This window comes from Calliphora vicina, chromosome 1, assembly GCF_958450345.1.
Source record: "Calliphora vicina chromosome 1, idCalVici1.1, whole genome shotgun sequence".
In the NCBI taxonomy this organism is placed as follows: domain Eukaryota; kingdom Metazoa; phylum Arthropoda; class Insecta; order Diptera; family Calliphoridae; genus Calliphora; species Calliphora vicina.
The window spans coordinates 106101724-106129469 of record NC_088780.1 but is presented as its reverse complement, the minus strand read 5'-3'; the positions used below and the strand labels follow the sequence as shown (position 1 = coordinate 106129469).

Below are 27746 nucleotides of genomic sequence, written 5' to 3'. Positions count from 1 at the left end.
TTTATTAAATTTATTATTAGAAACTTTGTTTACAGCTCTTTGTCTGCAATGAATACTATAGTAATTTTGGTTTTTTTACAGGTGACCTGTGCCGTCCTTTGAGTTGTAAAAAACGCGAAATATGTTTATTGGAAAATGAATACAGTGCTGTGTGTGTATCAAAAAAGGAGTTACATAAAAATCGGTGAGTTGAAAAATTAAAAGAGTGAACATAATTGAGAATAAAGTTGTGTTCTTCTATTATTATTTCCAAATCTTTTTTAAACTGCTGAAATACACGTTTCGAAATTTCGAACATAACCAATATCACGCTTTTTCAAATTACAACTTAAAAATAATGAAATATTAGTTTGAAAAATATTAAACATTTAAATGGGATTTAAGTAAAATCCATGAAACTGGTAAATATACCTGATCCTTGAGAGCTAAAAAATATTTTTGAACTTCTCAAAACTTTTCAAAGTTCGAAATTTCGAACATCAAGAAAAATGGTAAACACATAAATAATCAAAAAAAAAAATAAAAAAAAAATTATTTTAAATCATAAATAGTAAAAAGTGATCTTACAATGTTTTCGGACTTTTCAAAATTTTTCGAACTCAAGATCGAATTTTCGAACATAACGAAAAGTCATAAATTTATACAATATAACTTAAAAATAATCCAAAGAAATACAAAATTCAAAGTTTTCTGGAAAAACTTTAATTTCGATATTAAGAATTAAAAGAATTTGAAGAAAATTTTTAATATACGTAATTTTTAACTACTAGAGAACATTGTAGGATATTTATTCAGAATTATAAGAAATTTAGAAACTTTTTGAAAACTCGAGAAAAACACATTTAATGTTTTAAACATATTTCACTAATTATTTAATATGAATTTATGTTATTATGCTCAAAACAAAACATAATTTTAATAATGTTGAAGATTTCTGGTTCCATTGAACTAATTTTTGGGCATTAAAACCGAAAATCTATGTCAGTTACCTTGTTTTATAGAAAAATGGAGTTACCTAGTTTTTCCACAAAAAAAATATTTTTTTATATGTTACGGAATTAACGCAACTTTAGTAATCATTTGTTGAAAACATTAACTATTTGAATCAGCACGCTAATTTATCCATTTTTACGAAAGAATAGAGTTAACCAGTTTTTTTCAAAAAATATTTGTTCCTTTTGTTCTTATATAAGTACTAGGGTGGTTTTATAAAATCGATTTCCGATTTTTATAAATGCTCACGTCTAGAATTGTGCCATTTAGTGTAAAAATACGATTGTTAAAGTAAAGAGAGCTATATTCGGTTGTGCCGAATCTTAAATTTTAAATATTTTTAAAAAAAGTTGTTTTTTTCATTTTTTGGACAATTTTATTTTTCAAATTGTTATTTTAAATTTTTAAAATTTAAAATTATTTTTTTTTAATTTTAAAATTTTTTTCCGGGTTAAAAATACGTCGTTGCAAAGGTCTTTGAAATATTAATCATTAGCAGGGAAACCAAAATATGCAAATGCATGTTTTTTCTGGTAAGTCGAATGAGCACATGGATAAGATATTTACACGTTTCAGAACTATTTAAGAATTTTTGCATCGATTTGTTAGTGCATATTTTTGCATATTTTAGCCTTAAATTCATATTTTTACATATATTTGTTTTAAGAGCATATTTATGTCATATTTTAGCGTTTTTAGAGCATATTTTACTGTTTAATAGCATATTTTGACTTTATCAAAAACAAGTTTGGTCTTACTTATTTTTCGCTGTTGTGTTACAGGTTTTTACCTCCTTTGTTTAAAATTCAAAATTGAAAAATAGATGGCTTGTCACCAAAAAAAAATTTAAAAAACAAAATTTTTTTTTTAAAATTTAAAAAAAAATAAAATTTTAAAAAACAATTCGAAAATTTTTTTTTCCAAAAATTGAAAAAAAATGTTCTTCAAATAAAAATATTTAAATTTTTTATTTTGAAGTATAATTTGGTGAAGGGTATATAAGATTCGGCACAGCCGAATATAGCTCTCTTACTTGTTTTAATAAAAAATAAGCACTATTTTAATAATAGCGCCATCTAAATATTAAATTTTAGTTCTAATTCAAACTTAACCGTTCTAAGTGTTAAAGAAATATTGTCTTTTAAATTTGCTCCTGTAACATTAGTTGATGTCGAAAGAACATTTTCTATGTATAAAAATGTTTTCAGATCCAATAGACAACGATTTTTATTTGAAAATTTAAGTAAATTTTTTTTGGTTAAAAATTATGTAAAAGTTTGTTTTTTTAAGAGCATATTTTTTAAATTTTAAGAGCATATTTTAAAGTTTTTACTGCATATTTAAAGCGCTTAAAACGCTTTTTTTAGAGCATATTTTCGGTTTCCCTGATCATTAGATATCCATATTGTCTATATTAATGACTTAGTAATCCAGATATAGGTCAAAAATAGGTAAAAAAATCGAGGTTGTCCTGGTTTTTTCCTCAAATAGGAAACTTCTCGAAAGAATTATTGAAGATTTGGATCCCGAAGATATCTGTGGTCTGCAGAAAATTGATTTCAACAGACAGACAGACAAACGGACATGGCTTAATCGACTGCGATATCTATAAGGATACAGAATATACATATATACTTTATAGGGTTGGAAAATTATATTGGAAATTACAAACGGAATGACAAACTTATATAAATGACTACCACTTTTTCTCATTTTGACTTCACCTATTATCTCAACTACTCTGGCATCTCTTGATCTGGCATCTTATCTACTAGTTCATTTTTCATTACTAATCATTATTACAGCAGAAAGCAAAAAATCTGGGAAACCCAATTTTGGTTTTGACTTGTCGCTTGTAAAGGTACTTACAGAGAAATTTTAATCTAAACTTTGTTGTTGCAATATTTGTAAGCAAAGGAGATAATGAACAACTACTACTGGGAATATCCGCTTTAGAGAATAGCACAGGTAGCACGAAAGAGTCCTGAAAACTTCATGACTCTTTCGGCAGGAAAAGGCAAAGTCCGATTGAGCAATCGTATTTTTACCCTAAAGGGAACAACTCTAGATGTAAGCACTTAAACATTTTATGAAAAAAAATGTTGCCCTTTCACAAAACCCACCCTAATAAGTACATATCAAAACTAAAACGATTTTTTTTTTAGGTTTAATATTTGGACTTGTGACACGAATTTTTTCTATTTCTCTCTTATTTTTATAAACAACGTCGTTTGAAACTTCTATTTTATGTGATTTTATCTAAAAAGCATTGAGTTAGCAAGTCTTACATAAAATTAACTTTTAAATGAAAAAAAAAAACTCTATCAAAATTTCGATCTGACAGAGTGATAGTAAATGAAACCGACTTTCTATTTTTGGTGTTATCTCAATTTTCGCAAAAAGTAGAGTTAGTGTTTTTTTTTTAAACGACCACCGATTTTTACATATTCGTAATTCAAGAACATTGTAGAATATTTAAAAATCTTTAGAACTTAAGTTAAGAATGGAAATATTTTCAAATGAAACAAATAATTGTATGGGAATTCAAAATATTATTTTTATAAGTTTTACTTTTTAAATATTCGTCATAAATTCTTTGAAAATTTTTAATTTTTAAACTTAAATATATGGTAACCTCATTTTTAGCCTCTAATATCGTGAAGTCAACTGCAGTACCCAATTTATTTTGAGTATTTTTCCCAAAAAGAATTTAAATTTAAAATTAAAATAAAATCTCATTTAAAAATGTCGTTGTTTTTCTTTTTTTTGGTTCCTCCTAGTGATGAAATTATAACAAAATCGAAATATTTGGAGGAGCAAGCCAAGCGTAGAGCAGCTAATCAACATGATAATCTTCATCTTAATGATAATCTCAATAGCAACAATAACAACATAAATATGAATATGAATAACAACAACAACAATAATATTAATAATAACAATAATGTTGATAATGATGATGAAGACGAGGATGATGATGAGGATGAAGATGACATGGATGTGAGCAATGGTGATGATAATAATGTCGATATTTTAACAACAAATGATGACTTGAATTTTAATAATATCAAAAACAATAACAACTTAAATGGTAATAATAACAACAACAACAACAACAATAACAATTTTAATATGAATCTTAATAACAACAACAACAATAATAATGAGGAAATTGAATCGAAAGAAGATGATGTCTTCTACGAAAGCAATGCCGGCATGGACAACAATAAAAACAATGAAGACGATGAGGAAGAAGAGTAAGTTTATGTCTGAAATGTATAAAGGAATAGAAATAATCCCTATTTATTTTATTTTTCTTTTTTGTTGTTTTCAACTTGAGAAACAACATGTGTGTGTTCATGGGTCATTTAAATTGCGATTTATTTGGAGGTGACTTGTTTTGCAAACAAAATAAGAATTTTAAATAAATGCCATTAAAAGAACAACAAAAATAAGAATTTAAAAAAAAACAGTTATTTTGGATTCATTGAAATATCGTTAGCTTAGTGCAAATGTGCTAAGTTCATTTTCACAAAATTTTAAAGGAGAGACAAAATATGTATTAAAATCCTATGTTTTAAATCTGTTATTTATTTGGAATGATTTATAATGAAAAATAATCACAGATTCGAAGAAGTGAGTTTACGACTCATTTTCTATTATTTAACTTGGTTTTTTAGGGGACTTACCATATTATTAGTCGTGATGATAAAAAATCTTAAAATTATGAAATATTTCCTTAAAAAATTTGTGATTTAGATTGTTTTATTGAAAATTTTGTTTATTAATTCTAGCGTTTTGTATTAAAATCTCAATCTCAATTTGCACACTAAGCCTACGATTTATTGATTTCAGATCAACGTTTTTCTAGCAAACAAATGTTAAACCAATGAAATTATTATATTCTAAATATAATTTTAAAAAGGATTTAAATTTAATCTCTTCTTCAATCTTATTTTTCGTATACAGTTCAATATTAAATGAAAATAATCACGTAAATTTAATTCTAAAACAAGTATCCACTTAAGCATTCATTGGACTCACAATAAGAATAAAAATTAAATGCTTATCGTTCTTTGTAATCATTAAACGTTTATTTAAACGATAATCTTTTTCATTTTATATTTTTTATTTGTTTTTTCTTGATTTTCTCCCTTAAACTTGTTAAAATTCTTAACATTTTTTTGAAGAATATTTCATGGAAAACAAAATTCGAATGGATTTAAAAAATTTAATGGTTGTTTTGGAGAAATACAGTCCTGGGTCCAATGTTATATGAACACTCAGCCTCAAAAATTAGTAAATACCTGTGAATTATTTGTTTTTTTAAATCAAGAAAATCCTTAAATCTATGCACAGATTAAAAGGCAATTGTTCCGGTTTGTTGCAGATTAGCCCAATTATTAGGTTCGGTTCGGAAAAACTGGTTTATGTCGGTCTCTAATGTCTTTCATTATTTTCAAAAAGTCATATCATTCACTGGAGTTTTCTCACATTTGAGCCGGTTTGTATATGTAGTTAAGACGGTTTCAGTAAGATATGTGGCAACTGTGGAATATTGAGAGAGATGAACCAGCTATTGAGAGGTAAAATAGTAGACTCCACCCACACCTATAAATTCGGATTCTAAGTTTTTATAAGCAACTTAACTCTAGATTTGCAATTTCAATCGAGAAAACAGCTGCAGCTCATTCGTAATCCTATGAAATTAAATAAGAAACCACAGCCGAGACCAGAACCAATATTTTAAAAACGCGTTACAAAAGAATAGTTTTCCTCAAAATATGAGAAAGTTTTCTTTCTTCAAGAGCTTCTAAGAGTGCAAAACCAACTGATTCAAATCCTATTAGCGAGAAAATGGAAAAGAATAGTTTTCCTCAAAATATAAGAAAGTTTTCATTACTCAGGAGCTTCTGAGAGTGCAAAACCAAATGATTCAAATGCTATTAGCGAGAAAATGGATTTTTTAAACATAGAGGGTGGTTTAATAAGTCCTTGACTGAATTTGAATTTCCTGCTCCTGCAACACTGTATCTGTCAGTTGATTCCTGTCAAAATTTTAATAAGCTGCGTCAATTAGTTTTTGTTTGACAGCCATTGATAGCAGACTGCCTCGTGACTTGAGAAGAAATTGGAAAAAAGTAAATTTCCTTGATAAATACTATGGATTTTTCACCATCAATTTCTATGGTAAAACATTGGTTGCTGAAGCCTGCTGAAGATGGCGAACGTTCTGGAGGTCTCACACACCAGAAACAATTGAAAAAATCACAATAAGGTGTTGGCCGATCGGAGATTGAAAGTGCGAGAGATTGTGGAAGCCAAAAGCATCTCACATGGCTCAGTGGTTTCAATTTTGAATGATCACTCGTTTGCTCAATATGAAGTTTCCATGGCAAAAATCCATAAATAAAGCTACGAAATGCCCCCTCTTCTGTACTATTCCCCGGATTTAGAACCGAGTGATTATTTCTTGTTTTCAAATCTGAAGAAATGTCTTGGCGAAAAGATATTTGACTCCAACGATGAAATCATCTCACAAAAAATACCTATTTTGATGACCTCGACAAATCTTATTTTTTGGAGGGGATAAAAAAAAATTGGAGAAACGTTGGACAAAGTGTATACCTCAAAGGAGACAATGCTGAAAAGCAAAATAATTTTTTCCTCCAAAAAGATGTGTTTCATTCAAAAAGGCACGAACTTTTTGAATCTGGAATTTAATTGGGAAATATCCCATGTTCCGAAACCTATTTTAAAAATAAATACAAGTTTTATATATATTAAGTTATTCATATAAGCAATAAATCAAAAATTTGTTTCAGCTTTTCCAAAAATTTATTAAGCAAATGCTTACAAAAATAAAAAAAAATCAACGAGACTGTCTCAAGAATTTTTCCATGAAAATAAACAATTTGCATTTATATAAAAAAGGAAAGGAAAAACATAAAATTCAACAGAGAAAAACTATAAAATTTTATGAAACTTATAGGCGGCTAATATAGGAAATGTCTGTGCTTATCTCTACAAAAAACTGAATCATGCCAATTGTCAAGTATTTGCTGTTGCTACAATAATTTTATACATATTCTAATACAATTTTCCTATTAAATTTTATATATTTTTTCATGATTTTACTCTTTATGTATGTTTGTGTTTAATCAAATGTAAAATAGCAAAATATTTTTACAACAAATTACCATTGCGTGTAAGAAAATAAGAACAAACGCGAAATGAGATCATAAATAGTCTGAAATGGCTTTAAGTTTATACTTTTCATTTAAATATAGAATATTGAAAGTAAAATTTATAGAATGTTGTAGAACAAGCATGAAGGTTTCCATTTGTACATTGAAATGATTACATACCCTAAGCACATTAGGGTGGCTCTTATTTTAAAATTTTTTCATGTCCGATATTCCCAAGGTCTAAAATTGTTATCCGTCATTCAATGCTGAACATTTTAGCAAAATCGGTTAACGTTTAGAGGCTACACATTTTATTTATGGAGGATTTCACGGATCGGTCGAGAACTCTCTGAGTTTGAGGGGGTCAAAATTTAACATTTTGGCCAAGCATGTAACTTATTACCTATTGTTCTTAACAAAATGTGTCCCAAATAGTTTAAATAGATACTTATTTCTTCAATCTTTCGAAAAAAAATGTTTAAAAACTAAAAAAAATTGGAAATTTTTTTCCGAAATCAATAACTTTTTTTTGATATATATCCACTCGCATCCTACTAAGAGACCACAAAGTTCTTAAAGGAATAGACGTAAGCTTTCTTTTGAGCAAAAAAAAATTAAAAAGGACCCATTTGGGAAGAAAAGTTAGATTTTGTAAAAGAATAAAAAAAAAGTCAAAAATTGTATGTCATCTTCATTGAAGACCAAAAAGGTCTTCAATGAAGATATCTAAGCTATCTTTTGAGAAAAAAAATAAAAAAGGGTCCATTTATAAAAAAAAACAGTCAACAAAGTTTTTATTTTTTTGAAGATTAAAGAAATAGCTATCTAAACTATTTGGGACTAATTTTGCTAAGAACATTAGGCAATAAGTTACATGGATGAGAAAAAACACCTGCTTGTGCAAAATTTCTAATTTTGTCCCCCTCTAACTCAGAGAATTACTATCCTAACCGATCGGAAGACATCGATTTCAAAAGTCGGTCAAAACGCTAACCCGTAATAGGTAATGGAAACAACTGTTCAAATTTGATTTTAATCCTCATTTTAATCCTCGTAGCACCGAATATCAAAAAAGTCCACATTATAAGGGTCATCCTAATGCCTGTATATTTATTTAGATGTGTTGGTTTGTTTATTTGGTTACATGTGTTTTTTTTATTTTTATTTTTCTAGCATTTTAAAACGTAAATAAATAAAAAAAAAACAACGAAATTCAAGAACCAAAACACCACAATTTTATCCTTTACAAGTCAAGGGTTGTTTGGTTTCATGTGATGGCTGAAAGACACACACATTCACACATAAACATGTTTGAACATGCACAATATTCCCACAAATAATAATGGAACTAAAATCGCGTGTTAAATTTAAATTTAGGTGTAGGTCAAATAAAATTGAAATTGATATAAAAATACGAGTATTAAACTAAAAAGAACAAACAAAATAACGCAACATACAAGGTAAAACATGTGATATTTGTTACATGAATTGTTAAATTTTTAAAAATATTTCAGTAAACATCGAAAATCTTTCTCTACGGCCTTGAAGTCTCAAGGGAAAAAGTAGAAATTTTTCAGTATTTGCATAATGAAATGGTAAAACTTACAACTTTAATAAAAAAAAAAAAAATCATTCCATAAACTATCCATAAAATTTAAGGACAATCGGATGCTAGAACCTGTGTCGAAAGCAGGCGCGGATCCAGAGGTGGTGAAATAGGAAACAAAAAGTTTGCATATAAAAAAGGAAAAAAAATAAAAATGTAGAACATATTTTAATTTCACAAAATTTTGTGGCTTTCATAATTTCACGTCCACTTTCAAGATAAAAAGTTGCCTATTGTTTCAGACAGATATATAGAAACATTGGGTGAATTCCAAAATGTATGTATGCAATGTAGTCATATCTTTATCAAGACAAAGCATGCAAACGCGTAGTTAAAATTAAAAAAAAAACTTATCATACTGCCTGTTTCTACTTTTTCATACATTTTGCGATATGAAACATTATCACGGTTGCGTTAAGAATCGCTCGACTTTTTAAGGTTGCATTGTATACATACATTTTGGAATTCACCCATTCAATATAAATTTCAAGGGGATCGGTTCTGTGTTCACAGACAAACAAACAAATAAATAAACAGACATACATTAACTTGTACATATGTATATGGGGATTTGATGTCAAGTGAACAAACTTTTAAAATCGATGTCTTCCGATCGGAATGAGTTAGATATCTGTCAAAATAAATGTTCTGTAACACAAATCATAACATTTTTGTCTTTTTTGGCAAAATCAAAAACTTTGTTGACTTTTTTTAAATTTTTTTTTTTTTTGCTCAAAAGAAATTGGGATATCTATCAAACTAAATATTTTTTTACCTCAAGACATACAATTTTTTACTTTTTTTGCAAAATTGAACTTTTTCCAAAATGGGCCCTTAATTATATTAAACTAGTTGCCCGCCCCGGCTTCGCCCGGTAGCTATTTACTAATGATAGTTAATCCAGTTTCTCCAACCCACATACACCTGCCTGTTCTTATTTATTTGTAAATAAAATATCTAAATTTGTACTGCATACTTTAGGGGGCTTTTTTATTAGATTCGACTGGACTCAAAAAAAAATTTCCAAGTTTTACCCGGAATTTGAATTTTTTTTCTTTACAAATCATCTCCTGAAAAAAAATTTCGAATCGAATAAAAAAAAATCAGCCAAATCGGTCCAGCCGTTCTCACGTGATGCCATTACATATATGAACCATTTAATTTTTATATATAGATAATACTAGGACATGCAATTATTCGAATTTTATTTTAATTTTTTTTATTATTCCAGAGAACAAAATTAATTTTTAAAGTTTAATCAAACAATTAACGAGTAAAAAAAGTATTATTCGAAAAATTTAATAAAATTTAATTGTTAACTATGAACACAAATTAGTAATATAATGTAAATAATAAAGTAGAGCATTTCAATTACATATATAATGTCTCGTTAAATATTTTATGAAATAATTGATGAAAAAAAGTATTCAATTAATCGACAATTATTGATCGAATAATTTTTTAATCTAAATTGAAAAATGTTGTAAATTTCGGTATTGATAGAGCCCTTTGTAACAAATGTTTGGCTTCTTTAGCCGCAACTGCATATTGCTTGTCATACCAAGAACTTTTTGGGAAAATTTTCTGTTTTTGGGTCCTAAACTTTTCTACAACATTCCATCTAGCATCAACAACATAAAAATATTGACCCAGAAGCTGCGAAAAATTTTCCAGAACATACATTTCGTCAACCATTATGCAGCAGGCATATTTTTTGTATCTCTCTAATTTTTTAGCAGAATTCTTATCAGGAACTTTTTCAGCCTTGTACGTTTTTAAACCTGCATTGGCTTTAACTTTTCATACCAAATAGTCCGAGTACTGAGCTAACCGGACTGCGTTCCTACCGGATGTGTTGGGAATTTCTTTGAAAATGCTTTCTATTTATAAACATCACATGGACCATCCCTTCTACCTGAACCAGCTTTTCATTCAACGGACAAGTTCTCCCGATACTGTTTAATAACATTTGAATCATTTTGACGGCAGACCTTTGATTGTTTGTCCAACTTTTTGTAGGACCATATTGGGTTTTGTTGAAAATATTAAATAATTTTAGTACATACTTTTTTTTTCTCGTCACTTATTTTAGTCAATTTAACAACGAATGAACATAATTGACATGAAACATAATAACTGAAATAATTTTCAAAGGTAACTAGATCAAAAACAAAATCAAATAATACTTGGGTTAACAGTTTTAAGGAAAAACGTGTGTTAAGGTTTTTTCGATCTGACTCCTTATACAATATTCGACACAACCGAATATAACACTCTTAAGGTAGCGTCACACATGACAAATATTTGACGAAAAAGACGTACCACTAAATAAAATACATTTGAAATCTTTTATTTATATCAAAAACTTATTTTACTTATGATGATTCAAAACAAAAAAAAATTAGTTTTATTTTATTTGATGCTGTTTGATCTTACAAAACATTTGTAAGAGTAAACACGTCAAACAAATTTGTGCTAAAAAAGTGGTTACGCTTTTTTGAGCAAATATTTGCCGTGTGTGACCCTACCTTTAGCCTCATTTTATATTAAAAGACTTCCAATTAATATAATTTTTGTATGAAAACTTGCAGTATATCGTCACGATAAAAAATAACCAGAGATTGAGAAAACGGGTCTTACTCTATATTTGTTTTGTTTTAGACATTTGATTAATTATTGCCAATTTAGTATTTACTAATATTATCACTCAAATTGTCATTATGATTAAGATATTACAGCCATTTGTGGTAAATTAATAAACACAATTTGTGTGCAGCAGCATATTTAATAAATTTCAATAAAAACCACTAAACTAATTCCTTCATTTAATTACATGATAAAGAGGTAAAGCCACACACATAATTCTACTTCTACTAAATCCTAAAAACCACAAGGAAAAAATTTTCATATACATGACGCATTCAACAAAAAAAAGGAAGGAATAAATACATTAATTAATAAACAAAAATGGTGTAAAAAACACTTACGTTTTTATAAAAATTCATTAAATAGTCTAAAACCCAGCAATCGCAAAGTCAAATCTTTTAAATATGAAAACTATACTCAAAGATACTCAGCAAAATCTTGGTAATGACATGCAATAATTACTGAATAACATAATTTTCAATGACTACTACATACCATCTGCATTACTTAGATGTAGTCTAACAATGTATTATTTATTGTCTGATATGTAGGATATACGAATAGTTTTAATGTGTCATACAAAGACTCAATATAATTCTCATTTAGTTAAACATATTGGGTGTATAACTTAAACATTTTTAACTTCTATTTTGAAACATTTCAAAGTATTGGCCATTATTAGCAATGACCTTTTTCCATTTTTCTGGCAACCTATGGATTCCACGCTAAAAGAACTGCTCATCTTTTGAGGCCAAGAACGAATCAAGCCAATTTCGGATATTCTATTGTAAAGTAAAGCGTATACCAGAAAGAGCGTTCTGGGGCGAGGTCTTGACAATAAGGCGGGTGGGGCAAAACATCCCAACCACTTCTTTCTAAATAGTTTTTAACAGGTATAGCAACATGTGGCCGAGCATTGTCATGATTGAATATTATATTCTGGGCGTTTTTCGGCCAATGCTCGCTTCAAACGAATCAGTAGCGTTCGGTACAGGTTCCCCGTTGTGGCATGGTCAGATTTCTGCAGCTCATAATAGATAGGGCCCTTTTGATGCGACTAAATACAGAACATTACCTTAGCACCATGGATATTTGGCTTTGGTGTCGATCGTCTGGTTGGCTGGGCTTCACATATGATCTCTAACGCTTCGGGTTATCATCATCGATCAGTTTTTCATCGCAATCAATGATTAGGAGCAAAAATTATTTTATTTTATAGCGTTCAAGCACCATTTCGGAAAGGTAAAATCGTCTTTCAAAGTCTCTTGGCTTCAATTCGTATGGTTCCCAATTTCCCTGATTTTGGGTGAATCCTGCTGCTTGCAAATGTTTTGAAATTGCTTCTTGAATAGCTCCCAATGATTTTGCAAGCTCTTGTTGAGTTTGACAACAATTTTCATGGAGTAATGCCTCCAATTCTTGGTCTTCAAACTTATTTGGCAAGCCTGGACGATATTTTTCTTCCGTGTCAAAATCATCACTTCTGAATCGTATAAACCATCTCTCGCACGTTGAAACCGTTGAAACACATTAACTACATATAAAGCAAAATTTCCCGTATATGACGCTTTGTTGGCACAAAATTCTACACTTTCATTGAGATTTTCAATTTTTTGCCTTCGTGAGAAGGGTATATATAAGTTTATCATTCCGTTTGTAATTTCAACAATATAATTTTCCGACCATATAAAGTATATATATTCTGGATCCTTATGGATAGCGGAGTCGATTAAGCCATGTCCGTCTGTCTGTCTGTTGAAATCAACTTTCCGAAGGCCTCAAATAACTTAACAAAAAATTTTAAATTTAAAGAAAAAAAATTTTAAAACAATTCGAAAATTTTTTTTCCAAAAAATGAAAAAAACAACTTTGGAAAAAAAAAATAAATTTTGTTTACCTAAAAATCTTGTCTCTTACTTGTTTTATTTGACTACGATAGGGGAAGCGCAGCGCACCGGGTTACGCTAGTTTAGTTTGTACTGTTATTAAACTAGCATCAGACACATCAAAGTAATGACATAGTTAACTCCCTATTTGTAGGTGGTTGTGGTAAATACTTGTCTATTCATGGTAAAATAATTAGTTACTAGCATAACCCGGTGCACTTCGCTACCCCTACCATAGTAAAATTAAAAAAATATGAATGGAAATACGAAAATAACACATACAAAATTTGAGAATCTCTCAATTACAGTTCACTTGATATTCGAAAATAACTAACTAATTTTGTATGGGAGTACCACTCCACTGCTCTGATCTCACCCATTTTAAACCTTTTATGTAAATATCAGCTTTACTTTAACTTTCCTTTATAAGTGAGGGGTCATTCCTACTAAGCCGATCATGCTTAGCTAAACTTCGAACAGGGATCAGGAATAAATTCGTTTTTAGCTAACCTCCTTAGAATGGTAATAAATTCATTGATACACAGTTTAATGGTTTTAGAATTATAGTTCTCCAGATATTCAAAATTATTTATTTACTTTGCGCCATAACCACTAATGCAATCCCGACCATTTTCAGCCAATCTGTGTAAAAGAGCTATGCTGACAAAGTCTGAAGAACCTTGCAATTATTACTTTGTATGGGAGGTGACTCACATCCTTTTCCGACCTCTCCCATTTTGGGTGCTATGCCCTCTAATAAGAGCACAGTAATAAGAAATTAATTCGCTAAAAGTTTAAACACTTTTACAATTATAGTTCTACAGATATTCGAAATTAATTATATACTTTGTATTGGGTGTGCCACGCCCACTATTTCAATCCCGAACAATTTCAGCGAAACCATGAAAAATTATAAAAGAGCCATTTAGACTAAGTTTGAAGAATCTTGCAATTATATTTCACAAAATATTTAGAAATAACTATTTACTTTGTATGGGAGGCGACTCACCATTTTTTCCGACCCGTCCCATTTTTCATTAAACTTCATGCAGTGATAAACCGTTGAAAATCGTCACAATTATAAAATAACTATTTACTTATCTACAATTACATATTTACCCCCATATGCATAAACAGTTTTTTAAATTTGTCAAAGGTTTATAAAACAAATTTTGTTTTATAAACCTTTGATAAATAACAACTCTCACTTAAAACAGAGCGAAATCAATACTGTTTAATTATTTCTCCTATTTATTTACAACAACAAATTGAACAAACACGCATTGATTTGTTTACTTTTTAGCTTAAGGTTCACATGTACACGTTTTTGCATATGTGTTAGTAACATCTTTAAACGCTTATAACTCCTAAAAAACTGAACCGATTTCAATAAAATATATATTCTGGACTTCTCCCTTTAAAATGGTATATTTCTTGCCCAAATTAAGTGTATAATGTGAGAGTAAAAGGGGTCTAAAGAAATCGACTTGCATATTAATATTATGATAATGGTAATGTGTAAGTGGTGAAATGTCATTGAATTATCATTTTAATCCATTACATTATAATTGAAGATGTTGAGAGGTAAAAATAATATTTGAAAAAAAAAACTTCAAAATCAAATCTATGTATGTGTTCGCTGGTATGAGAGAATGTTTAGTATAGAGTCTATACTTTGTCTATACTATAGACAAACACGGACATGTCAATGACATGATGAAAGACATACAATTTTTTTATTTACTGCTGTTTTTGTTGTTGTGTCAAAACTCAAAGTTCTTTACAACATCTTTGTTTTGGTTTGTAAAGTTTTGACAAATTTTTGATGTATTGGTGAATAGAACTGTTAAAAGTTTCGATTTTTTATGTGAGTTTAGTAATTTATTTTTATTTTGTGTGTAAATAAAATATTAACACAAAAAAAATAATGTATTTTTTGCACAAAATTATTGGGTTGGTTAAGAAAGTATTTTCCAAAAATATTTCAATCTAAAGAGTTACGTAAAATTTGTGAAACTTTTAAAATAATACTGTGGCACGAATTTTGTAAAACAGAAAATTTTTTGATGTGAAGTGATGTGGACATACGCCAGTTTTTTCTCAAGATTCCAGTGAAATACAATTGGGGTATTCACACGGTCTACTATATGGTCATAATGTCCTAATATATGATGACAGTTTAAACAAATTTTTGTTGTGTTTCAAACAAAAAAGTTCGAAACTAATAACACTGTTTGAACTATGTTTATTGTGTTGTCATAAAATACTACTTTTTTTTGTTTAAAACACAACAACAACTATTTTAATATATTAGGACATTATGACAATATGACTAATAGCAGACCATGTGAATACCCCAAATATTTTTGTTAACATTTGACCTGAAATATCTCAAGTGGCCTCATAAGAGACTTTTAACACCATATTTAGAACATCAAGACAAAGGTATAATGGTAATATGGATTACCGGATAAGTTTTATTACCTTGTTTAAACACGATACAAGTTATCTTCTGACACTCCCCCTACTTAAATTATTTGAGTTTACAAACAAATACAAATTTCACTGGTTACTGAATAAAAAACGTTTGCTTAAAACCAATATTCTGTTAGATTGATGTCTAAATGAAATTCATTAGAAATTTAAAGAAGAATCAAAATCAAACACAATGTACAAAGTGTAACCAGTAATACTGTGTTGTTTATTTTTCTTTAACATCGTATACAGAAACCAAAACACAGTGGGCACGAATACATACAAATTTTGTAAACAAATATGTAGTTGTTTAGTAAGTTTTATTTTATAGAAAATGTGGTTAGTAAACTAACCACCCAACCGCAAAGAGTTATGCATTAAACACATGGCCGAAATTCGACCACTTTTAAAACGCTTTTTACCACTTTTATTATTTATTGTGCACATCTAGAGAAATAAACCTTTTAAACCATATACAGTGGTGGCCACGAATTTAAGACAAAAATAGTTTGCTAAATTCCACGTGATTGTCAATTATTTGTTCAAATATTTCCACACATATGTATGCATGAGGACTGTTTTAACACACAAGTGTATTTTATTCGACTGTGTTAATTCATACATATTCACCACGAACACATAAACTTTTTCTACAGCTTGACCAAAAATTTTTTTTTTAAATAAACATATTTTCTCACATTTATATCATTATATTTTTATTATTATAAAATATTCAGACCAAATTTCGTATTTTTAGTTCCATTAGTTTCGGTCATATCATGTTATTAACAGCGGATGTTCGCTGAGGTGGGTCAACGTATTTCCACATATCTTTGTCCATATATGTTTTACCGATTTTTCCAAACATTTTCCAGAAACTAGAAACATTAATAATAAATTTCATACCCTTAGATGTCCTTTTATTTTGGCTCTATCGCACTTAAAATTCAGTTGATGAAAAAAATGCAAGTATTTGTCTTAAATTGGTGGCCACCACTGTATGTTTCATCAATATTGGTGGACAATAACATACTTAAAAGTGTACCACAAAAAAACGTGTGGTCTATTTATATATAAGATATGTATATTTTTGTTATTAATTTTCTGTTATACAATATTTTCAAAAATTGTTTTCCAATCGTAACAATAGTTTAATCTAAACATAAATTTAACAACATTTTTTGCAAGTATCTACACTGTGCAACACATATTAGTGCTGAAAATCTACCACATTCAGGTCTATATGTTTCTATCAAGTTTGAAGAAAAATAAACAAAAACAACAAAATAACATGTTGGAGTGTTATATTTGGATGTGCCGAATCTTATATACCCACCATCATTATGTGGCAATAAAATATATTTTTGATATAGGGGTTATATGGGGGTAGGGTTGAGGACCGATCCTCACAAAAGTTGGTAGAACGATTTAGGTTCATATAAAACTTTTTTATGTTAATTTATATTAATTACACTATACAACAAAATCAATTTTTTTCCAAAATTACAAGGTCCGACCAATAAATTTTGATAGAGGAGACAAAGACAAAATAAAAATCTTAATAAATGCAAAATTAACCCTAAGCTCTCTTTTGTTTTGTCTTATTTCTGACTTTCTGATTGAATTTTCCGTTTTGGTGTATTCAGGGACTTATAGTAAAATTTCACGGAAAATATTCTTGCGGAACATTTTAACCCCTTAAATCCCTATTTTAATGGATTTTGTTGCTCTTCCTTAAAAGAAGGATAAAAAAGACCCATGCCTTGAGGAGTTAGAGGGTTAACATATTCTACAAAAATGTTCTCCGTAACATTTTGCATAAATTTGCTGAATACATTTAGGTATAAAATGTTCTTTAAAATAAAATTCTTAATAAATGCGAAATTAACCCTCGGCTCTCTTTTGTTATGTCTTATTTCTGACTTTCTGGTTGAATTTTCCGTTTTGGTGTATTTAGGGACTTATAGTAAAATTTTACGGATAATATTTTAGCGGAACATTTTAACCTCTTAAATCCCTGTTGTAATGGTGTTTTTTGCTCATTTTTAAAAAAAGGACAAAAAAGACCCATGCCTTGAGGAGTTAGAGGGTTAACATATTCTACAAAAATGTTCTCCGTAACATTTTGCATAAATTTGCTGAATACATTTTATACCTAAAATGTAAGGATCACATAGTTTCTTATGACGATTAACATTAAGAATGTGCCAGAGTTGGGAAACTTTAACACCCCCTCAAATGAAATTCGCCACGGAGTTCGTAATTTTGTTTGGTGTATAGTGTTATTATAACACAATTATAAATGTTCAATTCATTTTCAGAAGGGGGGCCTTGTATAGGGACTAGAGGCCGATTTTCGCCATACTTTACAAAATTTGTTTAGAATTGTCGCATAATCAACATGTTTATGACTGCTCAAACAGTATTCCGGGGGGACAAATTTATGGCAGCAAAGTGAAATCATGGACCTATATTGCCCATTTTTAATACCAAACAAACCTTATCAACAAAGAGTATTTGTGGAAAATATCAGCCAGCTAGCTCCCTTCGTTTTGATGTGTTACAAACGGAATGACAAAATCCCTATAACCCCATCTTTTTTGATGGTGGCTATAACAATAAAAGAAATACAATACAAGGTATTGACATATTGTTATAGACTACTAATGTAAGACTATAGATATTTGTTTGTACACACATATAAATATCGTATACCTACATATATATGAATGTATGAATGTAGTTATATGTATGTATCTATGTATGTTGAAAATGTAGAACTGTTTATTTATATGTACGCATATCCCGGTGCACTTCGCTACCCCTATTCTAGTAAAATTAAGAAGTATGAATGGATTTCTGATACAACCTAACTACGTACAATGATATGAAAATAACACATGCAAAATATTGAGAATCTCTCAATTACAGTTTACTTGATATTCAAACAATAACTAATTTGGTATGGGAGATACCAATGATCCCACCCATTTTTATGTATTTTATGTAAAAAAATAACTCATATCAAACTTCACTTTAACTTTCTTTTTTATGGGAGGGGTCATTCCTACTAATCCGATCACGTTTAGCTAAACTTAGTAAAAAGGATCAGGAATAAATTCGTTTTTAGCTAACCTCCGTAGAATGGTAATAAATTGATTGATACACATTTTAAATACTTTTAGAATTATAGTTCTCCAGATATTCGAAATTAATTATTTACTTTGTATGGGAATTGCCACGACCACTAATGAAATCCCGACCATCTATGCGGACAAAGTTTGAAGAATCTTTTAATTATTAATTTGTATGGGAGATGACTCACCTCCTTTACCGACCCTCCATTTTGGTTCCCCAGACTTTCGAAATAAACATTTACTTTGTATGGGAGGTGCTACGCCCTCTAATCTAACTTCGCCTATATTCAGCTAACTCCGCACAGTAATAAGAAATTAATTCGTAAAAAGTATTAACACTTTTATAATTGTAATAATTCTCCAGATATTCTAAATTAAATATTTACTTTGTATAGGGTGTGCTACGCCCTCTATTCTTATCCCGAAAATTTTCAGCGAAACTATGCAAAATGATAAAAGAGCCATTTATACAAAGTTTGAATAATCTTGGAATTATAGCTCACAAAATATTTAAAAATAACTATTTACTTTGCATGGGAGGTGACTCGCTACCTGTTCCGTCCCATTTTTGCTTAAACTTCATGCAGTGATAAGAAATTGATTCGTATAAAGTTTAAAGACCGTCACAATTATAGTTCTGCAGATATTATAAAATAACTATTTACTTACTATTTATGTACATATTGAGAAAATAAAAAAAACCTTCAAAATATTTCTTTCAAGCGACTTTAAATTATTAAAATCTTCATCATCATTGTTTTCTATAACAACTCTCACTTAAAACAGAGCGAAATCAATATAGTTTAATTGTTTCTCTTATTTATTTACAACAACAAATTGGACACACACGCATTGCTTTGTTTACTTTTTAGCTTAAGGTTCACATGTACACGTTTTTGCATATGGGTTAGTAACATCTTTAAACGTTTATAGCTCCTAAAAAACTGAAACGATTTCAATAAAATATATATTCTGCACTTCTGTGAATAAATCCCTTTAAAATGGTATATTTCTTTCCCAAATTGAATGCACAATGTGAGCGTAAAAGGGGTCTAAAGAAATCGACTTGCCTATTAATATTATGATTTAGACTACAATAAATAGTTGAAAAGTATACAAAATAATGGAATAAAATAAAATACAATACAATAACAAAACAGCATATAGAAGCAGTAATAGAATTGAAGAGAATCTATTGAAATAGAATACAATACTATACTATACATACATATATCAAAATAACAACAAATCTAACGTAACAATCTTCTGTATAACACCCATATATTCATGTCTTTACACAGACATACAATACAAAGTTGCAAACACCCTTTCCCATTTTATAGCCATAGACAAAAACATACATTTTCAATAATTCACTTCTAATGGTAAAAATACTGACAGCCACTGTGCACCGTGGTTTATGCGAGTGTGTTAAACTACAAAGGTTTTCAATAATATGTAATTAATTTTGGTAGTAAACATAATATGGGGGCTATGATAAATTATGAACTGATACAGTAGTTTGATTTTACATACATACATAAGGGGGATTTCATGTCAAGTAAACCAATTTTTAAAATCGATGTCTTCCGATAAAATTTGCACCAAGGTTAGACCTATTGGATAGTAATTCAGATACAATTTTTCAACAAGATCGGTCAAAAACTCTCTGAGTTATAGGGGGTCAAAATTTGACATTTTGGCCAAACATGTGTTTTTTCTCATCCATGTAACTTATTACCTATTCTTCTTATATACTTATCTGTGTAGAATTTAGTTTCGTACTCGATATTTGTAAGATATTTATGTAGGTTAATGTGATTTTTTATCTTTATAAAATTTGGTACTGCGATTTCTATATTTCTATTAGATTTCTTTATGTAGAATTTCAACCTGATAACGATATTTGTAAGAGAATTATACGTATTTAAGGAAGTGGACTATATATGGGGACTAAGGGCCGATCCAAACAAAACTTCGTTTTGTGATTTATTTTTACTTGTTTGCTGAATGGATACTGCTATATAAGCATTTACCATTAGAGTGGCCCTTAATAAAGATTTCGAAATGTACGAAATGTTGTATATTTTTGGGCCGATTTTGATGAAATTTAAAAAAAATATAACACAAAGCTTAGTATTTACAAAAACAGCAGAAAAATTAAAATTAACCCTATACAGCACTTGGTGTTAAAATGACCCCAAACTTCTAAAACCATAAAAAAAATATGATTTTAAAAGTTTGGAATGTTTTTAAACCCAAGTGCCATTAAGCGTTAATTTCCATTCTTGTGCTGTTATTATAAACCCTAGAGTTCATGTTATATTTTTGTTAAATTTCATCAAAATCGGCCCAAAAATATACAACATTTCGAACATTTCGAAATCTTTCCAAGAGAAATCCCAAATATTGAAAAATTTGACCTTTGCACAGAAAGAATTATTGCTAAAATATTTTCAAACAATCGCCTGTCTGAAAGTAATTTTATTTTCTATAAATATTTTTGTAGATTCTATTAAGGTTTTTGTTTGATTTTTATTTTAATACAACACTTGGGGAAAAACAACAACACAACCAAGTAAACAAAGGTGTTTGTTGTAATCATGTGCATATTAGTCACATTGGGTAATTTCGTTTGCATGTGTGTCTTTATGATGTGTGGATATAATTCTCATTTGGTTAAAAATATTTTATATATAAGTAGTTTTGGTTTTGTCAAAGGCTTTCAAAATATGTGAATTGTCTGATAAACAGATAATACCATTGTTTAATGTTTTTTATTACTTTCCTATCTTCTTTCTTTATTTGTAGTTTTTCTTACTTTTGTTTTCTTACATTTTTATTTTTAACATATTTTTTTATTGGTACTATACCAATTTTGTTTAAAAATATTATTTAAAATAGACAAATTTTTTACTGAATCAATAAAACGAAGAAATTCCAGAAAATCAAAATCAATGAAATTTTTGTCTGTTTTAAACAAATATTTGTTTGAAATTGTTTGTAAATTCAAACAAAACTTTTATTCAATGTCATATTTTTTTAATTGAAAAAATATTGTTTTTTTTTCAATTAAATTTTTGCAAAATTTCGTGTTTGAATTTACAAATTTTGTGATAGGTCCTAAATCGAACAATATTTTGTCTGATTGGGTGAATTTCTTTATTGAATCAGAAATTTAATTCTTTCTGTGTGACCTTCACGATTTAAGGGTTAACGTTTTCCGATTTTAGTAAAAGTTTCAGAGTATATTTAGAATTATCTGGACTATAATATTCTGAATAAGTTTGGCTTAAAATTCATAAGAGTAAGGAAATAGAGCTCATTGGCCTAAAAATTGCCAAATAATTGGTTTTTCTCGAAAATTTCAAAATTTAAATCGCAGGTACGGAAAAACTATAAGAGATATTTTCATAATTTTTTCACATTTTTATTCCCTATTATATTCTTAATAAATCCCAATGAGATGATCAAAAAATTCTGAAATTTATTTAACAAACTTTTTAAAAATTTGAAAATGAAGTTTTGAAGCTGCCGTTAAAAAAAATTTATTTTTTTTTTCATACCTAAGAATAGGTTAACGGTATCCTGCGAAGACAAAAACTCATATACAAGTAAATATGGATATATTTTAAGTAAAAATAAGCTCTTATTTTAATATTTCTCAAAATATGTTTATTTTGTTCCTACGTTTCTTGTTCTAGTGGCCTGAGACACGTTAATGGCCTGGCGATTTTTGAATAACTTTAACATTTTTTAACCAATTTTTGTGTTTTATGTCTTATTAGAACGACAATTACGTACACATTTATATTCTTTTAAATAAAATTAAAAAAGTAATTGTTTAGTGGCAAAATTTTAACAAAAACCGAAAAAAATGCATTTTTTACCCTTGTAAATGCATCTTAAAACTTCAGAGGGCTTGCGGCACGTCTTATCCCCAACCGATTTACCTAAAATTTTTTCAGGATGATTTTTTTACTAATGTTCACCAAACTAGGGGGGTGAGAATGGCCAAAATCCAACTTTCGTTTATTAAGTGCCACCCTAGGCCGCACAGTGGTGTAGAAAAAAATAGAGGGAAATAAATCTGTAACTTCTAAACGCGTAGTTCAATTTGAATGAAATTTGACCTGCACAAATAGGAAGTCTTGTCGAGTTCAAGTTTTGAGCTTGGACCTCATGGACTCGCCAGGGGCGCGGCCAAGGGATCCCAAAGTAGGTCAACTCGGGTATGTTAAATTTTTTTGGATTCCGATTTCTGAGTATGCAGAACATAATATTTTTTCCACATCTTTTAGAATATGCAAAAATGTCTACCCTACATATTTTGGTTCACAAAATAAAACTCCGTCCCGAAAGGGTTAAGGACATTGGAGTATATATTAGTTCTTTGTTATGATACCGTTAATATTTTGCACTAATTCAAATTTAATATTTTTCTTTACGGAAAATCACCAAATCACTGTCCCAAAAATTTATAAAATTATTTTATTTTACTAAAATGTCAATCTTCAAATACTTTACTTTAGAAAAATCTGTTATACTTAAGATTTTCTATAGAAAACTCTGTTATACACAAGATTTTCTACAGAAAATGGTTAGCTATAGCAGAAAATCATTCTGAGTCTATAGGCATTTGTTAATACTGAAAATTGTGTGATACAATCAAATGAATCTCGATAGGGCCATGGTACTTTTCATTATAAAATAGTATCCAAAAAAAAGTACGATGGTATAAATTTTTCCAACTCTACTTTGAATATAAATTACATTCAATATATGTTTATCTGTGGCATTTTTTTTTTTTGCAAACAGAGATAAATCCAAATACCTTTCGTCTTTTCGACTTGGTTAATGCATCTGTAATGTGCATACAAGTATTCCCAATTAGAAAAATGGATTATATTGTACAATTTTTGTTTACTTAAGTATTTAAGAAAGTGTTTTGTAAACTAACTGATAGTTATGATTAAAAAATATAGATATTTATTGACTTACCTGTTTAATTGAAGTTCATAAGTTTGGCGATGATATACATACATATATACAAGATTTTCTGGAAAATAAAGAAAATATGTAATTTAATATTATAGAGTTTTGTTGGTAACATTATTATTTCTAAAAAAAAGATAACCAGTGTAATCCACAGTGCCTTAACCCAAATAAAAGAAAATCTGCGGACTGTGCTACTGTGTTACTCCACCCATTTTTTTGAACCACAACGTGGCATACAACATATAGTAGTTGTACAACAAACCATTCAATACACATAGTATTCTAAAAAAAAAATAAAGAAACAAATGCGTTCTTTTTTTGTTGTTTTCAATATTGAATAAAAAAAACGAATCAAAAATACTTTGTTAAATTCATTTAGTACTTTTATTTTTTATTTGTATCTTTATTTGTAACGTTTTTTAGTTCATACGATAAAATGTAACAATTTTTTGCAAATGGATTTTATTTATTTTATATACGTGCAGTTGTGTTACACACCTTAGTTTCTATACCTCTGATTTTCACTGTAAACGTCGCTTAGAAAATGAAAATAAACAAATATTGGGTGTTTTGTTAGATTTAGTAGTTATAGAGGAAAAATAATAAAAAAAAAAACAGAAAACAACCAAAATAAATACCAAATGCCATCAATACATAAAATGGTTTTTAAGGTTTTAGTGGCTGTTTTTGAGCTCAATGACGATCTGACTGTTTTGCTGTATTAGGGTGGCCCTTATTTTGCACTTTTTCGATTTTCAATTCTCCCAAGGTCTAATATTGTTCTCCGTTATTGAAATATCAATCGTTGGAAATTTGAGCAAAATGATTTAACGTTTAGAGGATTCACATTTTATTTGAAGTCAAATTTATTTATATTATTAAAATCGTAATTCACAAATCCCAAAATTTACATTTTCACAATTTTTTTAAATGAAATTTAACAAAATTAAAAAAAAAATGTTCGATCCTAATAAACGCTAAATAAGGACTAAAAACGAAAATTGTATCAGTATTGCCGGTTATGTGTTCGCGTAGGGCCCGATTTTAAATTGGCGGATTTCGAAAAAAAATTTTTTGGTCAAACTTTTTTTTTGAATATTTCTTAAAAATACTTTCATCACCTAGTTTCTAGTACACTAATACCCCGGTTTGCGTCGCTAATAGGGCCTGCAGAAACGCGATGCAAACCGAAACGATGCAAAACGAAGCACCATTTTCCTTTAATTGGTTCCTAGATTCAAAATTTTTGTTGAAAAAATTTATCTTTCAATACAAAAATTTTCATATTAATGACGCAAATCGAAGTACTAACGACGCAACTTCGAAGCCACTCCACGAAAACTGAAACAAAAATGATGCAAATCGAAGCACTAACGACGCAACTTCGAAGCCATGCAACGCAAACTGGAACAAAATCGACGCAACTTCGAAATCACAGACATTTTAAAAGACGCAACTTCGAAACCGACGCACAACGAAGCGACGCAAACCGGGGTATTAGTGTATTTAATTTCACATTGTTTATTTTCTTTGCTAATTTACGTGTTCCTAATTTTAAATTTCTAGAACATTTCTAAACCTTTTATATCTGGGCTCAAAATTGTCCCAGCCAGCCAAGATTAGGAAAAATCTAAAATATATGAAATTTATTTGTTATGAACAATTTCTGTATTCTATTGGAAAATAACTATTAAAGAAAACAAGTAGGAAATTATAGTGAGTCAAGCCCGACCATATAATACCCTACACTGAGTATGAGCAAATCATCTTAAAATTTCAATAATTTATTTTCGTGAGTGATTTTCGAAAGTGGACCGATCACCAAGTAAATTTGGCATATGATTTCTTTCTACATTAGACTTATTTGTGATGGATATCAATATTTTTTAAGAGTTTTATTTGAACATTTTTAATTTTGTGCCAACAAAGCATCATATATGGGAAGTTTTCTTATGGTGAATGTGTTTCATCGGTTTCAACGTGCGAGATATGTTTTGTGCTGTTCAGAAGTGTGGTGATTTTTCCACGGAAACTAAAGATCGCCCAGGCCAGCCATAAAAGTTTGAAGACCATGAATTGAAGGCATTACTCCATGAAGATTGTTGTCAAACTCAACATGAGCTTGAAAAATAATTGGGAGCTACTCAATCAGCATTTTGCAAAGAGCAGGATTCAATCAAAAAACAGGGGAATTGGGTACCATACGGATTGAAGCTGAGAGACCTTGAAATACTAGTTTGCTTATGGTGAATGTATGGTTTGTGCTGTTCAGAAGTGTGGTGATTTTTCCACGGAAACTAAAGATCGCCCAGGCCAGCCATAAAAGTTTGAAGACCAATAATTGAAGGCATTACTTCATGAAGATTGTTGTCAAATTCAACATGAGCTTGAAAAATAATTGGGAGCTTATCAATCAGCATTTTGCAAAGAGCAGGATTCATTCAAAAAACAGGGGAATTGGGAATGCTGCTTGAATGCAATGAAAGGAAATAGTTTTGCACCGAATAAATACCTGCGGTGGTAAATAAATGGATTTATTGCGATAACCCGAAGCATAAGAGATCGTATGAGAATTCCAGCCAACCAGCTGAATTGACACTAAAGCCAAATATCCATTGAGCTAAGGTAATGCTCTGTATTTGGTGGAGCCTAAAAGGTCCTACCTATTATGAGCTGCTGAAATTTAGCTAGACCATCACAGGGAACCTTTACCGAACACAACTGATGCGTTTGAAGCCAGCATTGCGATATTGCGATAACCCGAAGCATAAGAGATCGTATGAGAATTCCAGCCAACCAGCTGAATTGACACTAAAGCCAAATATCCATTGAGCTAAGGTAATGCTCTGTATTTGGTGGAGCCTAAAAGGTCCTACCAATTATGAGCTGCTGAAATCTAGCTAGACCATTACAGGGAACCTGTACCGAACACAACTGATGCGTTTGAAACCAGACATGAAACTGTAATATTCCTTCATAACCACGCTAGGCCACATTATGCAATACATATCCGTTAAAAACTATTTAGAATTGGGAAGCTTTGCCTCACCCGACTTATAGTTTCGATCGATGCAGAAAGCTCTCTGTGGGATACGCTTCACTTCAGAACAGAGTATCCGAAATTCGTTCTTGACCTCCAAATATGAGCAGTTCTTTTGGTTCGGAATCCACATGTTTTCAGAAACAAGGGAAAAGGTCATAGCTAACAAGGGCTAATACTTTGAATAAACTTAAATTGTACAAATGTTTCAAAATAAAAAATTCCGAGTTAGTGTGGATACCTACACATATAAATTAAGCCTATTTCGAGAGAATATTTTTATGGAAATAATGGACTGATATTTACCAGTTTCAATAGGCTTCATCTTTGCAATAGGCCTCATGTGCAAAATTTGATCGAAATATATTTGAAATTGCGACCTGTACTTTGCGATAAATCGTCTAAGAAAATGATTTTGAGTCGATCGGTATACTTTAAGGTGGAATTAGAATAAAATTTAATTTCATTTATTTATTTTTTTTTCGAAACTTCCAAAAAATGGTCCTTCATTAAGTGCTTCATATCTTTAAATTAAAATTAAACAAAGAGTGTTTGAGAAATCATCAACATATTTTTATTCTCTTAAAAGGCCTATCGTTGCCATTATGTGTGGAATCAGGCCGAATTTGACCGATGGCATGGGATTATTTACATAGACCTGTGACTTATGAAAACCCTACAAGCTAAAGTCTCGGAAGTCTCCACTGCAAGACCTAATAAGTGCAATTTCTAAACTTTATTCGATTTTGCTCAAATTGTCAGCATTTGGCTTTTAGA

General features: G+C 29.6%; 1 protein-coding gene across 2 annotated transcripts in view; it reads left to right on the top strand.

Annotated features, from left to right (window-relative positions):
- Cow (Proteoglycan Cow) overlaps nt 1-27746 on the top strand; it is a 305796-nt gene that overhangs the window by 202528 nt on the left and 75522 nt on the right. For both annotated transcript variants that reach the window (XM_065515436.1, XM_065515437.1), the window contains exons 3-4: nt 82-184; nt 3774-4250. In XM_065515436.1, coding sequence (XP_065371508.1) covers nt 82-184; nt 3774-4250 — 580 coding nt within the window. The remainder of the gene's footprint in view (nt 1-81; nt 185-3773; nt 4251-27746) is intronic.